Below are 15,108 nucleotides of genomic sequence, written 5' to 3'. Positions count from 1 at the left end.
TCTTAATAAGAACCTGAATACAATAAAATAAGAGCATACCCACAAAAAATAAAGCAACCAAATGAGATGAAAAAGGAAACTACTAGTCCCTGAGAAGAAACTGGGAGACTAGGCAACATGATCATGGAAATAATAAGTAAATTAGAAACAGCAAGTCCAGAATAGACAAAAGTGAACTACTGGCACAAAGAAGAAAGAGTTAAGATAATCTAAGTGAATGTAGATGAAAAGGGCAAAGAATTAAAGCAATCTGGAGGAACATTAGAGGCATGAAATATTATTCATATTATAATGTTACATAAATACACATATCAGAATCCAAAGAAAAAAACCATAGTATTCTTGAATTAGAATTTCAAAGACATAATACAATAGAATTTCCCCAAAATGAAGGAAGAGAATAATCTGCAAAACAAAAGCAGTTCGCGACACTTCAAGAAAATTAGATGTAAACTCATCAACAAGACATAGCCTAATTGAACTACTGAATGTCAAGTATAAAGAAAGAATCCCTCAGATATTCAAGCAAAAAAGCAAAATACATAGAAGCAAGGGGAAAAACTGCTCTACCTCAGAATTCTCCATAACACCGAATTCCATAAGACAGTGGAGTACTGTCCACAAAGTCTTGGGAAAATGAAATGCAATTTTAAAATATTATAACTAATCAAGATGTCGTTTGAGCTTAGACGCCCCTGACAGACATTTACTGCATGAAAGAACTCAGGGAATGCAATGTTTGATTTCTTCCTGAGGAAAAAAAATGTGCTTGACAATGATATCCAGCCAAATAAGAGATGATTAAAAATAAACTCGAAAATGGCAAAGGTAGGTTAAAAGGCTGGTGGTGAACAATGAATTTGTTTAAATATAGAATGAACAATAGACAACTAATGAAAGTAGGGTAGTAAAACTAAATGTGAATGTTATAAACCTTCAAATAATTGAATGTTCAAATAATTGTATAACTACAAAAATTGGGAGGTGGGGGGAAGGGGGAAGTGGGAGGAAGTTTAATACCCTCATCTTTCAAAACAGAGAATAAATAGATATTGTCTAAATATCTGTTGTTTTAAATGTTATATGCTAGCCTCTAATGTTTATTCCTAAAATTTGTTTTTTTAACATTAATAGGTTCTTTTATAGAAGAAATATCTTGTGTTGAAGAAATATTTTTCATTTTCCTTTTTACTTCTACTAAAGTCAAATAAAATACAAATAACTTTCATTAAAAATACTTCCGAGGGTCTCAGCCTATTTTCATAACTTTTATTTTTCTGCCTGTTGCTCTATTCTTCTAACAATACAATACGCATAGAAAGATATTCACAACGATGTTCTTTTAATGCTTACGGTGGCAATTTTGAGTTTAGAGTAATTTTAAAATATATATATTATTGAACTTTTCTGCATTGCTTTATTTCTTATAAATAATATGTCTTATTTTACAAAAACAACCAGGTGACTTTTTTCCCTTGAAAAATTGTGAGCAGTATATCAAGATGTTAACAATGGTTCATTCTGGGTTATGATAAAGTGGATGATTGTAAATTTTTCTTTGTGCTTTTCTGCAAGTTTTTAATTTACAAACACAAATAAGGATTTATTAGCTACTTACTTTTTCACCATTCTATTCTCATACATATGTATTTTATTAATATGTATATTTTCACAAATCTGATGTTCTGGGAAATAAAACAAATACAGAGCATAAATATCCCAAATAAAACAAATAAAGAAGATAAATATCTGAAACCCTGCAATGTTCAAGGAGAAAGTGTGTCAGTAAGTGCATGATCTTACTAGGAACACTAAGTTAGAAATTAATGAATGACATGGAAAAAGTGGGAAATGAATTCTTTGACCAATTTTTTATCTCATTATTGTTTGCTACTCAATCCTATGAAAGAGCCAACAAGGAAGAAATTGTGAAATAGCTGTCTTTATTGTTACTTCATACACCACATCAGCAATCAAGAAATGAACAAAAATTAACCTTAAAATGCCCCACTTTAGGTACGGAGTTTTACAAGCTGGAGAGGGATATAAATACATACTGGCTTATATTAAAATAACACAATAATAACAATTATAATAGGAGAACAAATCAAGAACCTAAAAAACAATAGTGACTAGAGGGAAGAAAGTAGAAGGACAGGGAGTGAAGCTACATTCCTTGGAATACATTATGTTTTGAATGTTTTACATTTGGAACTCTATATTTTACATAATGTTAAAGTTAAATTAAATATAAAAATCAATCCCTAAAACTCAAGAGCAAAATGAACAAATGAACCATGTGTATAAAAGTTGGTAGCATAACCATACAGAGAAAAAAATTTTAAGTGACTTTAAAACACAATAAGTTGACTCATCAGACCTAACATGGTATGTCCTAAAGACAAAAAAAAAAAATTGCAAATAAAATGTCTTAATCTGTTTCTAATAACCGTATTGTTAATTACGTTGGCATTGTATATTGAGATAAAGCAAATGAGTAATCATGTTGAGGTCACCAGGAACTGGGATTTTTTGGCATGGAAGAAACGGTGCAAAATAGAAGGAAAGGTGCAAGGTGAAGACCATACTATGTCCTGGTATGAATAGAAAGTGTCAGTATACATTCATTCATTCACAGTTTTATACAAACCTACACACTCATACACATTTTCAATTGTACTCATTGAAAAGGTCTTGAAACAAAGAAGAACTCAGTGGCAATATGCACCCATAATGCCCAGATTATAATCTCTAATTATCATTTCTAATTCAAAAGAAACAAGATCTCCTTAAATGCAAATCGCAGGTCTGAGACAGGAAATATACAACTTAAACCTGAAATATCTTGTCAGACCAAAAAACAAGGTCATTAAAGTCCATTTAAGGCATATTAAAAGTCTCAGGAACCAATTTGAAAAGTCACCTGAACAAATTGAGCATCTGTTAAAAGGCTTCCTTCTATCCTTCTCTGAAGGAGTAAAATACTTCAAATGTATTTCAATCCGTGAGGTCATAATAATCCTAAACTGGGGAGAGGAGGCCACATTTGAATGTGCTAACTTATAAATCATTATTTTAAAAATTGGTAAAGGGAGGTAATCAGCGTTTATCCTATCTTTCCTATACTGACTATGTCTTGGAGTAACTAAACAGCTGTTGAGAAAAAAGTTTCTCTTTATATGGAAGATAAGTCTAGCTAATAAATAAAGAATAAATGATAAAATCAGAATAACACTATTTTGAAAGTACTTATGAATGAATTACTGGATCTAGAAAATGATCATCAGTATCTGCTAACATCTCAAAGGGATAGACAACCAGATATCATGCACTTCATAACAACATATGGTCTTGTCAGAAAAACCAAACCTACATGGGATCAATCTTCAACTACCAATTAACAGGAAACAGGACAGAGGAAAAAGGTAAAAGAAACCATCAGGAGGCAATCATCAAATTCCAGAATGTAGTACACTCTACTGACCAGTTTTATCCATAAACTGCAAGGGGGCAGGGGAGAAAGAGAGGGGAGAACTATAGATTAGGGGACATTTAAGAAATATATGAACCTGGGTGGCTCCGTTGTTAAGCATCCGACTCTTGGTTTCGGCTCAGGTCATGATCTCAGGTTCTGAGATCAAGCCCCAGGTGGGGCTCTGCACTCAGCGTGGAATCTGCTTCAGATTCTCTCTCCCTCTTCAGCTTGCCCATTCTCTCATTCTCTCTTCCCCCCACCTCAAAAAAATAAATAAAATCTTAAAAAAAAAAAAAAAGAAATATATGAACCAGTGAAGTGTATGGACTTTATTACAATTCTGATTTCAACTATTAAACTCTGTGGTGGAGGGGTTTATGAAACAATGAGGAATATTTGAACATTAACCAGATAGTTAATGTTGTAAGGACTTATTTTATGTTGTTTTTAGGTGGAATAATGGCATGGTTCTGTTTTTATTTTTTTTTAATCCTTACCATTTATATAGACGATTGAAATATTTACAGTTAAAATGTATCTGGGCTTTGCTTCAAAATAATCTGAGTGGAGGGGAAATAGGAAGGGTTTGTAGGTAAAACTTGCAAATTGTTTCGAGTGAATGATTCTCTCTACTTTTGTATATAATTTCCCACATAAAAAGTTATAAAAACTGGGGTGCCTGGGTGGCTCAGTCGTTAAGCGTCTGCCTTAGGCTCAGGTCATGATCCCAGGGTCCTGGGATTGAGCCCCGCATTGGGCTCCCTGCTCAGCTGGAAGCCTGCTTCTCCCTCTCCCACTCCCCCTGCTTGTGCTCACTCTCTCACTATGTCTCTCTCTGTCAAATAAATAAATAAAATCTTAAAAAAAAAGTTATAAAAACAAAAATGGAATGCCTCACCTTGTAAGGCTAGGCCTAAAGAAATGAGATAGAGACAGGAATTTCAAAATTCAGGATTAAGAAACAGCAGATATTAGAGGAAAAAATTACTGGTTTAACTGAATTGCAAAAAAGAAGTTATTTCCTTTATGCAGTATACTAAAAACATCAGAATTAATTGAAAAATATAGTACTTACTTAGTAAAGAGAAGAAAACAACTGCACTCAAGACATGTCATCTAATTCATTTAGAGATGAAAGAAATGTGTCTGCAAAGTGAAACCATGGGCTCATGGAAAGCTCTGATTTCTGTACAGATGCTATTTGTCTAATAGTTCCCTATTGTCAATGACCGTCCAATTAGCATCTTCACTACACTTATTTTCATTTACAGGAGAAATCTATGAATGATCTGTAGAGTCCTTTATGACACCCAGGAATGATCCTGTACACTGCCTTGCCGGTTTCTTAGTCTTCAGCGAGAAAGGGTAGGAGAGAAGCGAACACGTCCTCTTCCAACCCCTGCTCCTGGATGTGCAAAGGAAGAGGATTTTGCTAGCTTGCGACAAAAGATATCCTAGAATGGCACTGATATAAAAGTGCTACGTGTATTGCCACGTTTAAATTCTCCTTCCTCCAAAATGTAAAATAAATCTGCTTCCATCGTCTGAAATGCTATGGGACTGAAAATCCTTTTGTAACGCTGGAGAAACGCCAGTATTGTAGCTGATTTGGGAGAAGGATGCTCTGCTCATAGAAGAAACACTTAAGACACTTTGCCGATGAAATAGAAGGGGAATAAAAAGCCTCTCCACCCCCCCCATTGAAATGCTCTTCTTAGCATGATTTCCGACGACAGTATCTTAATACCTCAAGTTATTTGGCCATCCTTAAAAGTGCAGCTTATCCTGACGAAAAGTTGCGGAAGTCCGAGGAATGAGTCACTTTGCTCAATTTTGATGAGTAATTTCAGGTGTCAGGGAACCGCGTTCCGAAGAAGGAGAGGGGAGGGGGCGTCAGATCCGCAGACGGAAGAAGACTGGACGCTCGGGATTGGATGGCGAGATCTTGATTTTCCTAAAATTGCGTCATTTCGAACCCAATTGGGTCCAGATGTTTTGGGCACCGACGGGTTACCGTCTCGGAAACTCTCAATCAGACGCAAGCGAAAGGAGAAGAGGCGGTTAATTAAATATTGAGCAGAAGGTCGCGTGGGGAGCGTGTCACGTGGTCCTCGAGGCGCGTCGAGCCTTGGATAAATGCCGCGCCGCACCGAGCGGGCAAAAGAGCGCGCCGCATCTGCTTGCTCCACCGCCGCGGCCGCCCAGAGCGCCGAGCGCCCCGCGTGCGCTCCGAGCAGCCAGACGAACCCTGCCCGCCTGCTCTCCGCGGTAAGTGCCCGCCCCGCGCATCGCTCCGAGGTGACGGCTGGCCGCTGGGGCGGCGGACAGCGGGCGGACAGCGGAGGGACATCGAGGAACGGGGATCCCAAGTGCCAACGTCCCTCTTTGTTTTCCACCGACAGAGCCTCGCGGCTTGAAGGTGTGGATTGGTGGATGGGGGCTGAGGGAGTTGGGATCCAGGGAGAAGGGGATGTGAGAAGCTTGGGGGCATGGTTTTCTTTCCTGAAAGGTACAAGGTATGCTTTAGGCTTGTTATCCCCTAGGGTTTTTATCTTGGTTCAATCGGCCCCGACTTGCGTTGTGGGACCAAAAATTATGCTGTCCCAACTCTTGGATAGCCATCCCCAATGTTTCTCTCCTCGGTCTCTTCTTCCCCGTTCTTCCCAGAAATCCAACATGAAAATCCTCGTGGCATTGGCCGTCTTTTTTCTCGTCTCCACTCAACTGTTTGCAGAAGAAATTGGAGCCAACGATGATCTGAATTATTGGTCCGACTGGTCCGACAGCGACCAGATCAAGGTGAGACCCAGCCGGAGCCGTTCTTCCTGGCCTCGGGAGCTGTCACTTCCCTGAAGATCGCGTTCTAGTTAGCCTGGCAGGTGCCGCGACCGCGACCAGAGGCGGTGGAGGGGCGCAGGGAGGGGGTGGGGTTGTAAAGGAACACCATTCCCTGGGTCCCCGCACGAGATTTTGTGCCCACGATCCAAGTTTCCCCCCGGGGGCTGCACCGTCGGGTCTCGGGAACTCCCTGGAGGAACGATGCCCTCCCTGATGAGCCCGGGGTCCTCACAAGGCTGGAAACCTCACAAGGTTTCATCCCGGGGTAACGGGGATTTCGGGGACTCCAGTCGAGCTGCAAGGACCAGGCATTTGGAAACGCTGGGCAGGGGTAGAAGGGGGCGCGCCGGACGCTGGTAGAAGCGGGCACAAAGGACAAGCTGCTGGGGGCTTCGAGGGGCGAGGTGGGTGGAAAGCTAACTTCCTGCCCTGACTTTTATTTTACCGACCAGAGGACCGAGCCGCAAGTTTGCCTTTACAAGGCTCGCAGGCTGTTGGTGCAAGGGAGCGCGCCTCGAGGGAACAGTAAAAGTGGCGCGGTGCAGGTCTTTAGTAAAGCGTTGTCATTCCTTCCCCGCTCGCGACACACACCTGTGCGCATTTAGGGCGGCCAGGCGTCTCCAAAGCCCGCGCCAGAATCAAGAGCAAGTCAGGTGGCGGCGCGGCAGACGAGTGGGGCGGGGGTCCCCAGGCTCTGCAAAGAGCGGATAACGCGCGGGGTGGGGGACGCCGCGCCTCCGGCTAGCCCGCGAGAGCGGGGCTCGCGGACACGAGTTCTGCCGGGAGGGGTGGAGGAAGAGAGCTCCCGGGCTGGGACCCCACTCAGCCCTCGCGTGGGGAAACCCGGCCTTCTCTCGCCTTCCTGCGGGGCTGGGTTTTCGGGTTTTCCGGCCCTGGCGCCGCCACCGCCCGCCTCCGAGCTTCGCCCAGGGCTGGCGCTCACCATTGGAATGACTCGGGTTTCCCGGCGCCGCGCGCTTGTTGCCTACACGCCCGTTTGTCTGTGCGTCTGTCCCCCAGGAGGAGCTGCCCGAGCCCTTTGAGCATCTTCTGCAGAGAATCGCCCGGAGACCCAAGCCTCAGCAGTTCTTCGGATTAATGGGCAAACGGGATGCTGGTGAGATGGGCAGCCATCCCTCTCTCTGTCTCTCTGAGCAACCTGCCCGGTCTCCTCGCTCACTGCTTCTCAGAGCACCCAGTCTCTCTTGCTCTTTGAGTAGAAATTTCCATCCTAAAATGGAATATATCCCCGGGGAGCGACTCTGGCCCTCACCCCACTAACACACGCACATGCCTTCGGAGGGAGGGCGAGATCCGTTGCGGCGGCGCGTGCCCCCACACAATTAGAGTGACCCCAATCAAGAACAGGAAGCAGCCTTACTAGCTGAGTGCTCCCTTGACTGAAGATCCAAACTGACAAAGGGGGAAGGCGCGGGTCCTCCAGGGGGTAGTACTCAGAATGGTCTAAGTGCCTGTGGAAACCGATTTTAGACCCTTGGGGTTAGATTAGATTTAGCTCCCTAATGTCTCATGATAGAAATACTCAATTTCCTTGCATTTATCACACCATCAGCGGAACGTGTAAACAGTTAATGCCAATTCATCTTTTGTCAGATTCCTCAATTGAAAAACAAGTGGCCCTGTTAAAGGCTCTTTATGGTAAACATTTCTATAAATCTTTATTTTACTATTGTGAACGCATATGTAGGAAAAGTGAAGAAAAAATTTTTATGGGCTCAAATACAGATTCTTGATAATGCCTGTTTAGTAAAAGTAGAGACTTGTATCCCTCTCTCCTGAGTGTCAAATGGTGATCCAGCTTGGAGATGTGTTTCTTATAAGAAAACAGGTGGTGTGGCCTAACAGTTACTGTTAGGCCTCAGGGGTCTCATAGTCCTGGGTTTGAATCTGTGGCCCATAGAAAGCACTTAAAACTATTCCTTTTGGTTGCTATTTTGTTTTTATCATTAATAATTTGGTTAGCATTTATGGTTCTACTATATTCCTCATGATAGTACATGAATGGGAAATGTTATATGTTTTAAGAACCAACTTATTTTATAATTCTCTTCTGAAAATATAAGGTAGCATCTTTAAAATAAATCTATTGCCTTTGCTAACTTTCTCTTTCTTTCTTCTAGGACATGGCCAGATCTCTCATAAAAGTAAGTTTCAAATTATTTTGACATTTACCAAATGCAAACATAAATTAGATTGATCTTCATTTTATATCTTATTTTCTGTTATAACTTAGGGCCTAATACTTTTAATTAAGACAGTATAAGAATGGAGGAGACTCATATTAATTACATCCAGAGCATGATTTTTTACAGCTCTGTTTTTTAGACCTAGATGCTTACCAAAATGATGCATTATGTTAAAAATCCTTTAACTCCTAGCTAAATTGTTGGTGAATTCCTGACCCACAGAAACTGTGAGATAATAAATATTTGTTGTCGCTTTAAGCTGCTAAAAAAAAAAGAGAGAGAGAAAGAAAAGAAAAGAAAAGAGAGAGCTCCAGAAGAAATCCTTTAACTCCTATACATTGTTAGTTATGGATAAGAATTTCAGTCCTGGGGTAAAAATTCCTCTCCCTATTCACCCCTCACCCTCTCCTACCCCCCAACGCTTCCACTGCAAAAACAAAAACAAAACAAAACAAAACAAAAACAAAGCTTTTATAGGTATCTCTTAACATTTCAGTATGCTGGATCTCTTGACAATACCATGTATTAGGGTAATCCAGCAGCCAATTAAGGAGATTGAGTGAAAGAGCAGAGAATCCATAGTAAAGGTAAAGACAGAAATGCAGTTTTTTGGTCCCATAATTGAATGGGGACCCTCAATCTATCAAAGTACAATGAAACATTTCTTAGGGCAGTAGAGATGGCCGAGTTATGACACTTGACATTCATTTGATCCCGGTTTCCCAGTTAATGGAACTCGAATTGACGGGAAGTCCCATGGGTCCATCTCAATCAGATGCATTTACCCCAGGATCCACCCACACCTCCACTTGGATTTTGGTTCACTGGTTGGCAGAGAAGGTCACATTAAAATAGCAGTCTTATTCTCAAATAATACAGTATAAAGCAAGAGACCTTTCCCCACTAGAGTTGAAATAGTAACCTTTTTCATAAGGCTTCATCTTTGAAAATAAATAAATCTTATTCATATTTAAGTTCTAAAGATTTGACTTTCAAGAGAATTATATATAGCAAAATTCTGTGTAATGAAAGTAAATGTACTCTATTAATGTCAAAATTAACACACTTTTCCAAAAGTATTTTTAAAAATCCAATAAAATAAAAATAGTGACCTTTTAGAAGTTTATAATCATCAGGTGCAGGGATCTGACTTAACTAAGGTTCAGTTCCTGAGAAATACAACATAGTAACACAAGGACATACAGTTGGATATTTCTGTCACACGACTGTGAAATTGACTCCCTAAAAACCAAAACTAGCTTAAACAGCAGCAATATTTAAAACATTGTATATAAACAGGTAAACTGTAATATACATAAAGTATACTTGCTAATAATTAGATATAGAATTAAGAAAAGTGCTTTCATTGTATTGTTTTAATGTCATTCGTAAGACTTATTAGAAATCTTCATTTCTTCAGGCTCACCAAAACTTGAAATGGTTATATATTTATTATATAGGCATATATTCTAAAGCTTGCTTTTCTTCGGTACTAGTTATAACAGTTTATTTCCTCAAAGACATACATATTAAAATACCCCTAAATGTATTTTTCCAGGGCATAAAACAGATTCCTTTGTTGGACTAATGGGCAAAAGAGCTTTAAATTCTGGTATGTATAAAACTATGACTGAAAATAGACAGTAACTTAAATCTATTATTTTCTTTCTAAGGCATAGTTTTCAAAGTACTGAAAAGGAATGATAAATTTAAAATGAGTACTTATGGTGAAAAAAAAATCTAATTGCAATAAATAAATCCAAGAATTTATTTGTAGCTGATTAAGCTAATCTCACCTAGGATGCATCTTTCTTTCTCAGACTACCAGCCTTACCAGTGTCTGCCCCATTTAATCATTACCTAACCTGAATCCTTGGGCTAGTCTAGTACTTGTTCCCTTATATTTGTTACATAAGCCACACTGAACTTGACTGAACTAAGCAGTGAAAGGTTATGTGGGAAATAAGACCAATTTTCACTTACTACCGAGGTCATTCAAAAGGCTTATATGACATTACATCTGGCAGTCTTCCAGCACAAAAGTAAACAAATAAAGAAAACAAACAAATCCATTTATACTTTATGAAGTTATAAAAGCTCAAACTCGAAATATCCTGATGGATGTTTGAGAGTATGGGAAAAACACAGTCCATTCCAGTGCTTTTGAAAAGGAGCACGATCAAGTCATCCTGGGGAATTATAATCAGTTCTGGCTGTAAACCCTCACAGGGAAGGGGTGCCACAATCCTTCTAACACATCTTAATCCCCAACAAGTCTTTCTCTTGACATAAAGCCTGCCTATTTCCTTTCCTCTCTGTAGTTCCCATCGTCTGTGTAAAAATGCCACATACCTATATCCAAAAACCCATTCATCGTACCATTTTCAAGGTTAAATAACCCCTATATCATTTTCACAGAGACTGATTTTTTTGTAAAGCACATTCAGTCTTTTATAGTAATTAGCTTAGGTTCCTTAGGAAAGCTATTCAAACTCCTTTTATTTTACCTTTAGTGAAAATAGAATTATAGTATTAATGAAGTGATTAATTAGAAAGTAACCAGCTGCCTTATCTGTTTAGGATATTTCAGGTTTCTAGAAAATCTGTAACTAAGCAGTGCTGGCTTAATTATCTGGAAAATTCATGCAAAAAATGATGTATCCTACCATTGGTTCTCTACCTTCCAAATTTAGACACTATGCTTGTATTTCTTTTTCAGTAATTCGGGGGCCGCTCAAGTATAAATTTTTTTTTCAAGTTTAAATTTTAAAGAAGTGGGCGCCTGGGTGGCTCAGTTGGTTAAGCGACTGCCTTCGGCTCAGGTCATGATCCCAGGGTCCTGGGATCGAGTCCCACATCGGGCTCCCGGCTCAGTGGGGAGCCTGCTTCTCCCTCTGACCCTCTCCTCTCTCATGCTGTTTCTCTCTCGCTTGCTCTCTAATAAATAAATAAATAAAATCTTTAAAAAAAATTTTTAAAGAAGTTACCAGTGTGCCTCATGAAAAACTTTAAATTATTTTATTAATATATATTATCCTCCAGCTTTTGGAAATGGAATGTAAATTTAAACCACACTGGCTTTACTTGTAGCAAAAGTGTGCGCTATCCCTTCTATAACTGGTCTTCTTGATAACTCTATTAGTCATCAACTTTTTATTGCCAGAACTGACACAGATTTCAGAACATGGCTAACTTTACAAATAATATGGATACTGTGATTTCTACAGATTAAATGTTATTAAATGTGTGCAAAGTAATAATGTAATTATCAGTAAATTGAATCACTATAATGAGTCAAGATCAATAGAATCACTATAATGAGTCAGGATCAATTTATGACTACATCTTCACTCCTCCATTTTAAGAAAATATAAAAGGAAGAAACAGGCAAAAATGTATGTACATTCAATCAGAGATCTTTTCATATGATCAATTGAGGCAAGGTTATGATTGTGTCCTGGTATGTGTTAAATTCTGGTATGTATAAAACCATGACTGAAAATAGACAGTATCTCAAATTTGTTATTTTCTTTCTAAGGCATAGTTTTCAAAGTACTAAAAAGGAATGATAAATTTAAAATGAGTACTTATGGTAAAAAAAAAATCTAATTGCAATAAATAAATCCAAGAATTTATTTGTAGCTGAATTTATCTGTAGGCTGTGTCCTACAGCCATCTGATTCTTAACCTTTTGTGGTCACAGACTCCTTTGACAGTCTGAGAAATGTAGAAACCTGCTTTGTGGAGAAACCCCCATTAGCTTATAAACATAAAAATCTACATACAGTTTCAGAGGGTTCAAGAACCAGATACAAAACTTTGCTTCCCGTGAAGAGGATATTCTGTTCCAGCTAACACGAATCCGTCTTTGGTTACTTTACATTAGCATTCACCTTACTTCTCTGAGGAACAGAATCATGTTACCTAAAGCTTGTCAGGAACGGAACTCGTGCTAGTCAGTCCTCCTCCTAATACAAACAAAGCAGGATGAGAAATGGACTGTTTCCTTCCTTGAGAACTGCCTGAATTGGAGTTCAGACTGGTCCGCCCTGGAAGCACATACGTGATTGGCATAAAGCATTCAGCTTATCATGAACCTAGTGTTGGATGCTAACTGGGCGTCTGCTCAGTAGGGAAATGGGAGAGTGCTCACCCTACAGCCCTCACCTACCTCCTCTCTTAACAGATCTTTCTCACTGAAAAAATTGTTTAGAGTGGCATCTATAATTCCTACCTAACTTCCACAGTTCTTCCTATTGTTTTTGTTTAAATTCAGTATTTTATACAGGACATATGAATTTTAAAAAGCAACATAGTTTCACTAAAATGTAAATCTAAGTATATAAATTAACTAAAATGATGAATAATATACTTTAGTAGTCTTATCGCAACAGTCTGATCCTTGCCCTTTTGTGGTTACAGACCTCTTCGAAATTGTATATCATATCATCATATCATATCATATCATATTATCATAATTTCGGCTTTTTTTTTTTTTAGTCCGGATAGTCAAAGTACTTAAATTACTTGCTAAGTCTATGTTAAATACTTTTGGAGGCAGTGATTAATCTTCCACAGGCCATTAGGGTGCTGGGAGGTAAGTTAAACTGTTATACGTGGATGGCACAATTGCCCTACCCACTGACGACAATGTTGTTTTTAGTTTCAAGGACAATCCCTCATTGGGAGGTATCCCCAAGACAGGAGGAGACCTCTACACCATTCAGTGTACTCCTGTAACAGGAACCAGCCAACCCTTTCTGTAAAGAGCCAGATAACAAATATTTTGGATTTTGTGAGCTGTGCCGTCTCAGGAGCAACCACTCCGATCCGTCATGTTAATGCCAAAGTAGCCATAGACAATACATAAATGAGTGGGTATGGCCACGTTCCAATAAAATATTCTTTTCAAGAAAAGGTGGTGGGCTGGATTTGGCCCATGGCCTGTAGTCTGTTGACTCTGTCCTAGAATAAAAGTCTCACATTTTGCTTTCATCCTACTACTATTCCTACTCTATACTTCAGGCATTATCCTTTATATAAATCACCGTGCTTGAGAAAGTTGTGGAGAATGACGACTGCAGTAGATGGTGGAACTACGCTTTGGGGGCACCAAGTAAATGGCAGATGGCCTGAGTAACCAAGGATTCTGTGGTTAGATCACTTCCAATCGGGACAGAGACGGAGGCAAGATTGGAGGATGTGCAAAGAAAGCTCTTAGAAATACTTCAATGGAGAGGGGAAAGTCATTAATGAGTTTTTAATAAATTACAGTGTGTCTTGAAGTTTATTTAACGTTCTCGGTGAATCCTCTTAAAAAACCCTCTGCCTTTTCTTTGTTCTCAGTGGCTTATGAAAGGAGCGCAATGCAGAATTATGAACGAAGACGCAAATAAATCCCCTCATGTGTAATTTATTGAGCTTCATGTGTGTCAGTGGCCAATGAAAGGTAACATGAGACCTGCACCATGAGGAATAATTATTTATTTAATAATCATTGTTTTGAGTGGAAAACTAAAAAAAAAACTGTTTATTTTTCATATTGTGCCAATACGTGCTGTGAAAGTGTGTTATAATTCTAATGTGACCCCCTCAGACGTAGAAATCAGTGGGCATTTCTCAACAAAGCACAGTGTTCAGTGAAACTGAAATATGTTCTTCAAAGAAAGAAATCATCTTGGTTTCCTGGAAGCAGTCATGTCAGCCACTGATGAAGGAGAGGGATCTCACAGACAGGCTTGTGCTTCCTCTGTTTTCATGGTGGAAATGTGCTAAGATTTGGTATCAAAGTGTGTCCCTGCAGCATGTGTCATGTGTTGTGACTTAAATAGAGATGTTTTACAAGTTTTCACGTGATTCTACGGTCTTCATTTCATTGTATAATGTGTTGTGATAGTTAACATTTTAAATAAAAGAAAAAATATCTTGAGAATTGGGTTTTATTCTTTCATTAATATTTATGTCACACCAGCACACGTTCTTTTAGTAGATGAAATATTTTCAAAGCTGTTTTGGCTGCTCAATAGTGAAACGTAAAGCTACTAAATTTCTTTCTTAAGGTAAATGACTACAGTGTAATCTCAGTTCCTCTCTCTCTCTCTCTCTCTCTCTCTCTTACACACACACACACACACACACACATGCATGCACTTTTGGGGGGGGGCAGAGGTCAGTCATTTGGCACAAGATCATCCATGAGGAAAACGATTACATTTTGGAATCCAAAGAGTAGAGGATAAGTTCTGTTGATGCATGCCCATGATTTCCTTTTACAAATAGGATAATAATCTGTCTTAGAGATGCATTCCACTGGTTATTTCCTTGTTGGATAAAACATCAGCACACTACCATTTAAGCCCTGCTTAGAGCCCAGGTATAAATGTACCAGTGTGTTATTCACACTAGAATTAAGACACCAAATTGCAAAAGATGATGCAGAAAGATGGGGGTTGATTGATAATAGGGCATCACCCCCATAATGAAGACAAGAGCACTTTTCTAGCATTTCTAAGGAGGCCTGTGAATTGCTAACACCCATTACACTCTCCAGCTGAAGCATGTGCATCAGGAATAAATACAGAACAATCA

General features: G+C 39.3%; 1 protein-coding gene across 5 annotated transcripts; it reads left to right on the top strand.

Moving 5' to 3' along the window:
- The first annotated feature begins 5,344 nt into the window (after positions 1–5,344).
- Positions 5,345–14,446, top strand: TAC1 (tachykinin precursor 1). 5 transcript variants are annotated; one of them, XM_064575610.1, is made up of 7 exons: positions 5,345–5,743; positions 6,143–6,274; positions 7,334–7,430; positions 7,928–7,972; positions 8,455–8,478; positions 10,079–10,132; positions 13,546–13,856. In XM_064575610.1, exons 1-7 carry the CDS (start codon positions 5,612–5,614, stop codon positions 13,575–13,577), a joined length of 516 nt encoding a protein of 171 aa, XP_064431680.1. In that variant the 5' UTR covers positions 5,345–5,611; the 3' UTR covers positions 13,578–13,856. The 5 variants fall into 5 exon arrangements, with proteins under 5 accessions (XP_064431680.1, XP_064431682.1, XP_064431679.1 ...); XM_064575609.1 differs by lacking the exon at positions 13,546–13,856 and adding an exon at positions 13,867–14,446 and having other exon boundaries at positions 5,351–5,743; XM_045865139.2 differs by lacking the exon at positions 13,546–13,856 and adding an exon at positions 13,867–14,446 and having other exon boundaries at positions 5,610–5,894.
- Positions 14,447–15,108: the final 662 nt, after the last annotated feature.

Source organism: Mirounga angustirostris, unplaced genomic scaffold (assembly GCF_029215605.1).
Source record: "Mirounga angustirostris isolate CCGP_5_RB_7025 unplaced genomic scaffold, mMirAng1.0.hap1 SCAF_12, whole genome shotgun sequence".
NCBI lineage: Eukaryota > Metazoa > Chordata > Mammalia > Carnivora > Phocidae > Mirounga > Mirounga angustirostris.
This window is presented reverse-complemented; position numbering and strand designations above follow the sequence as displayed.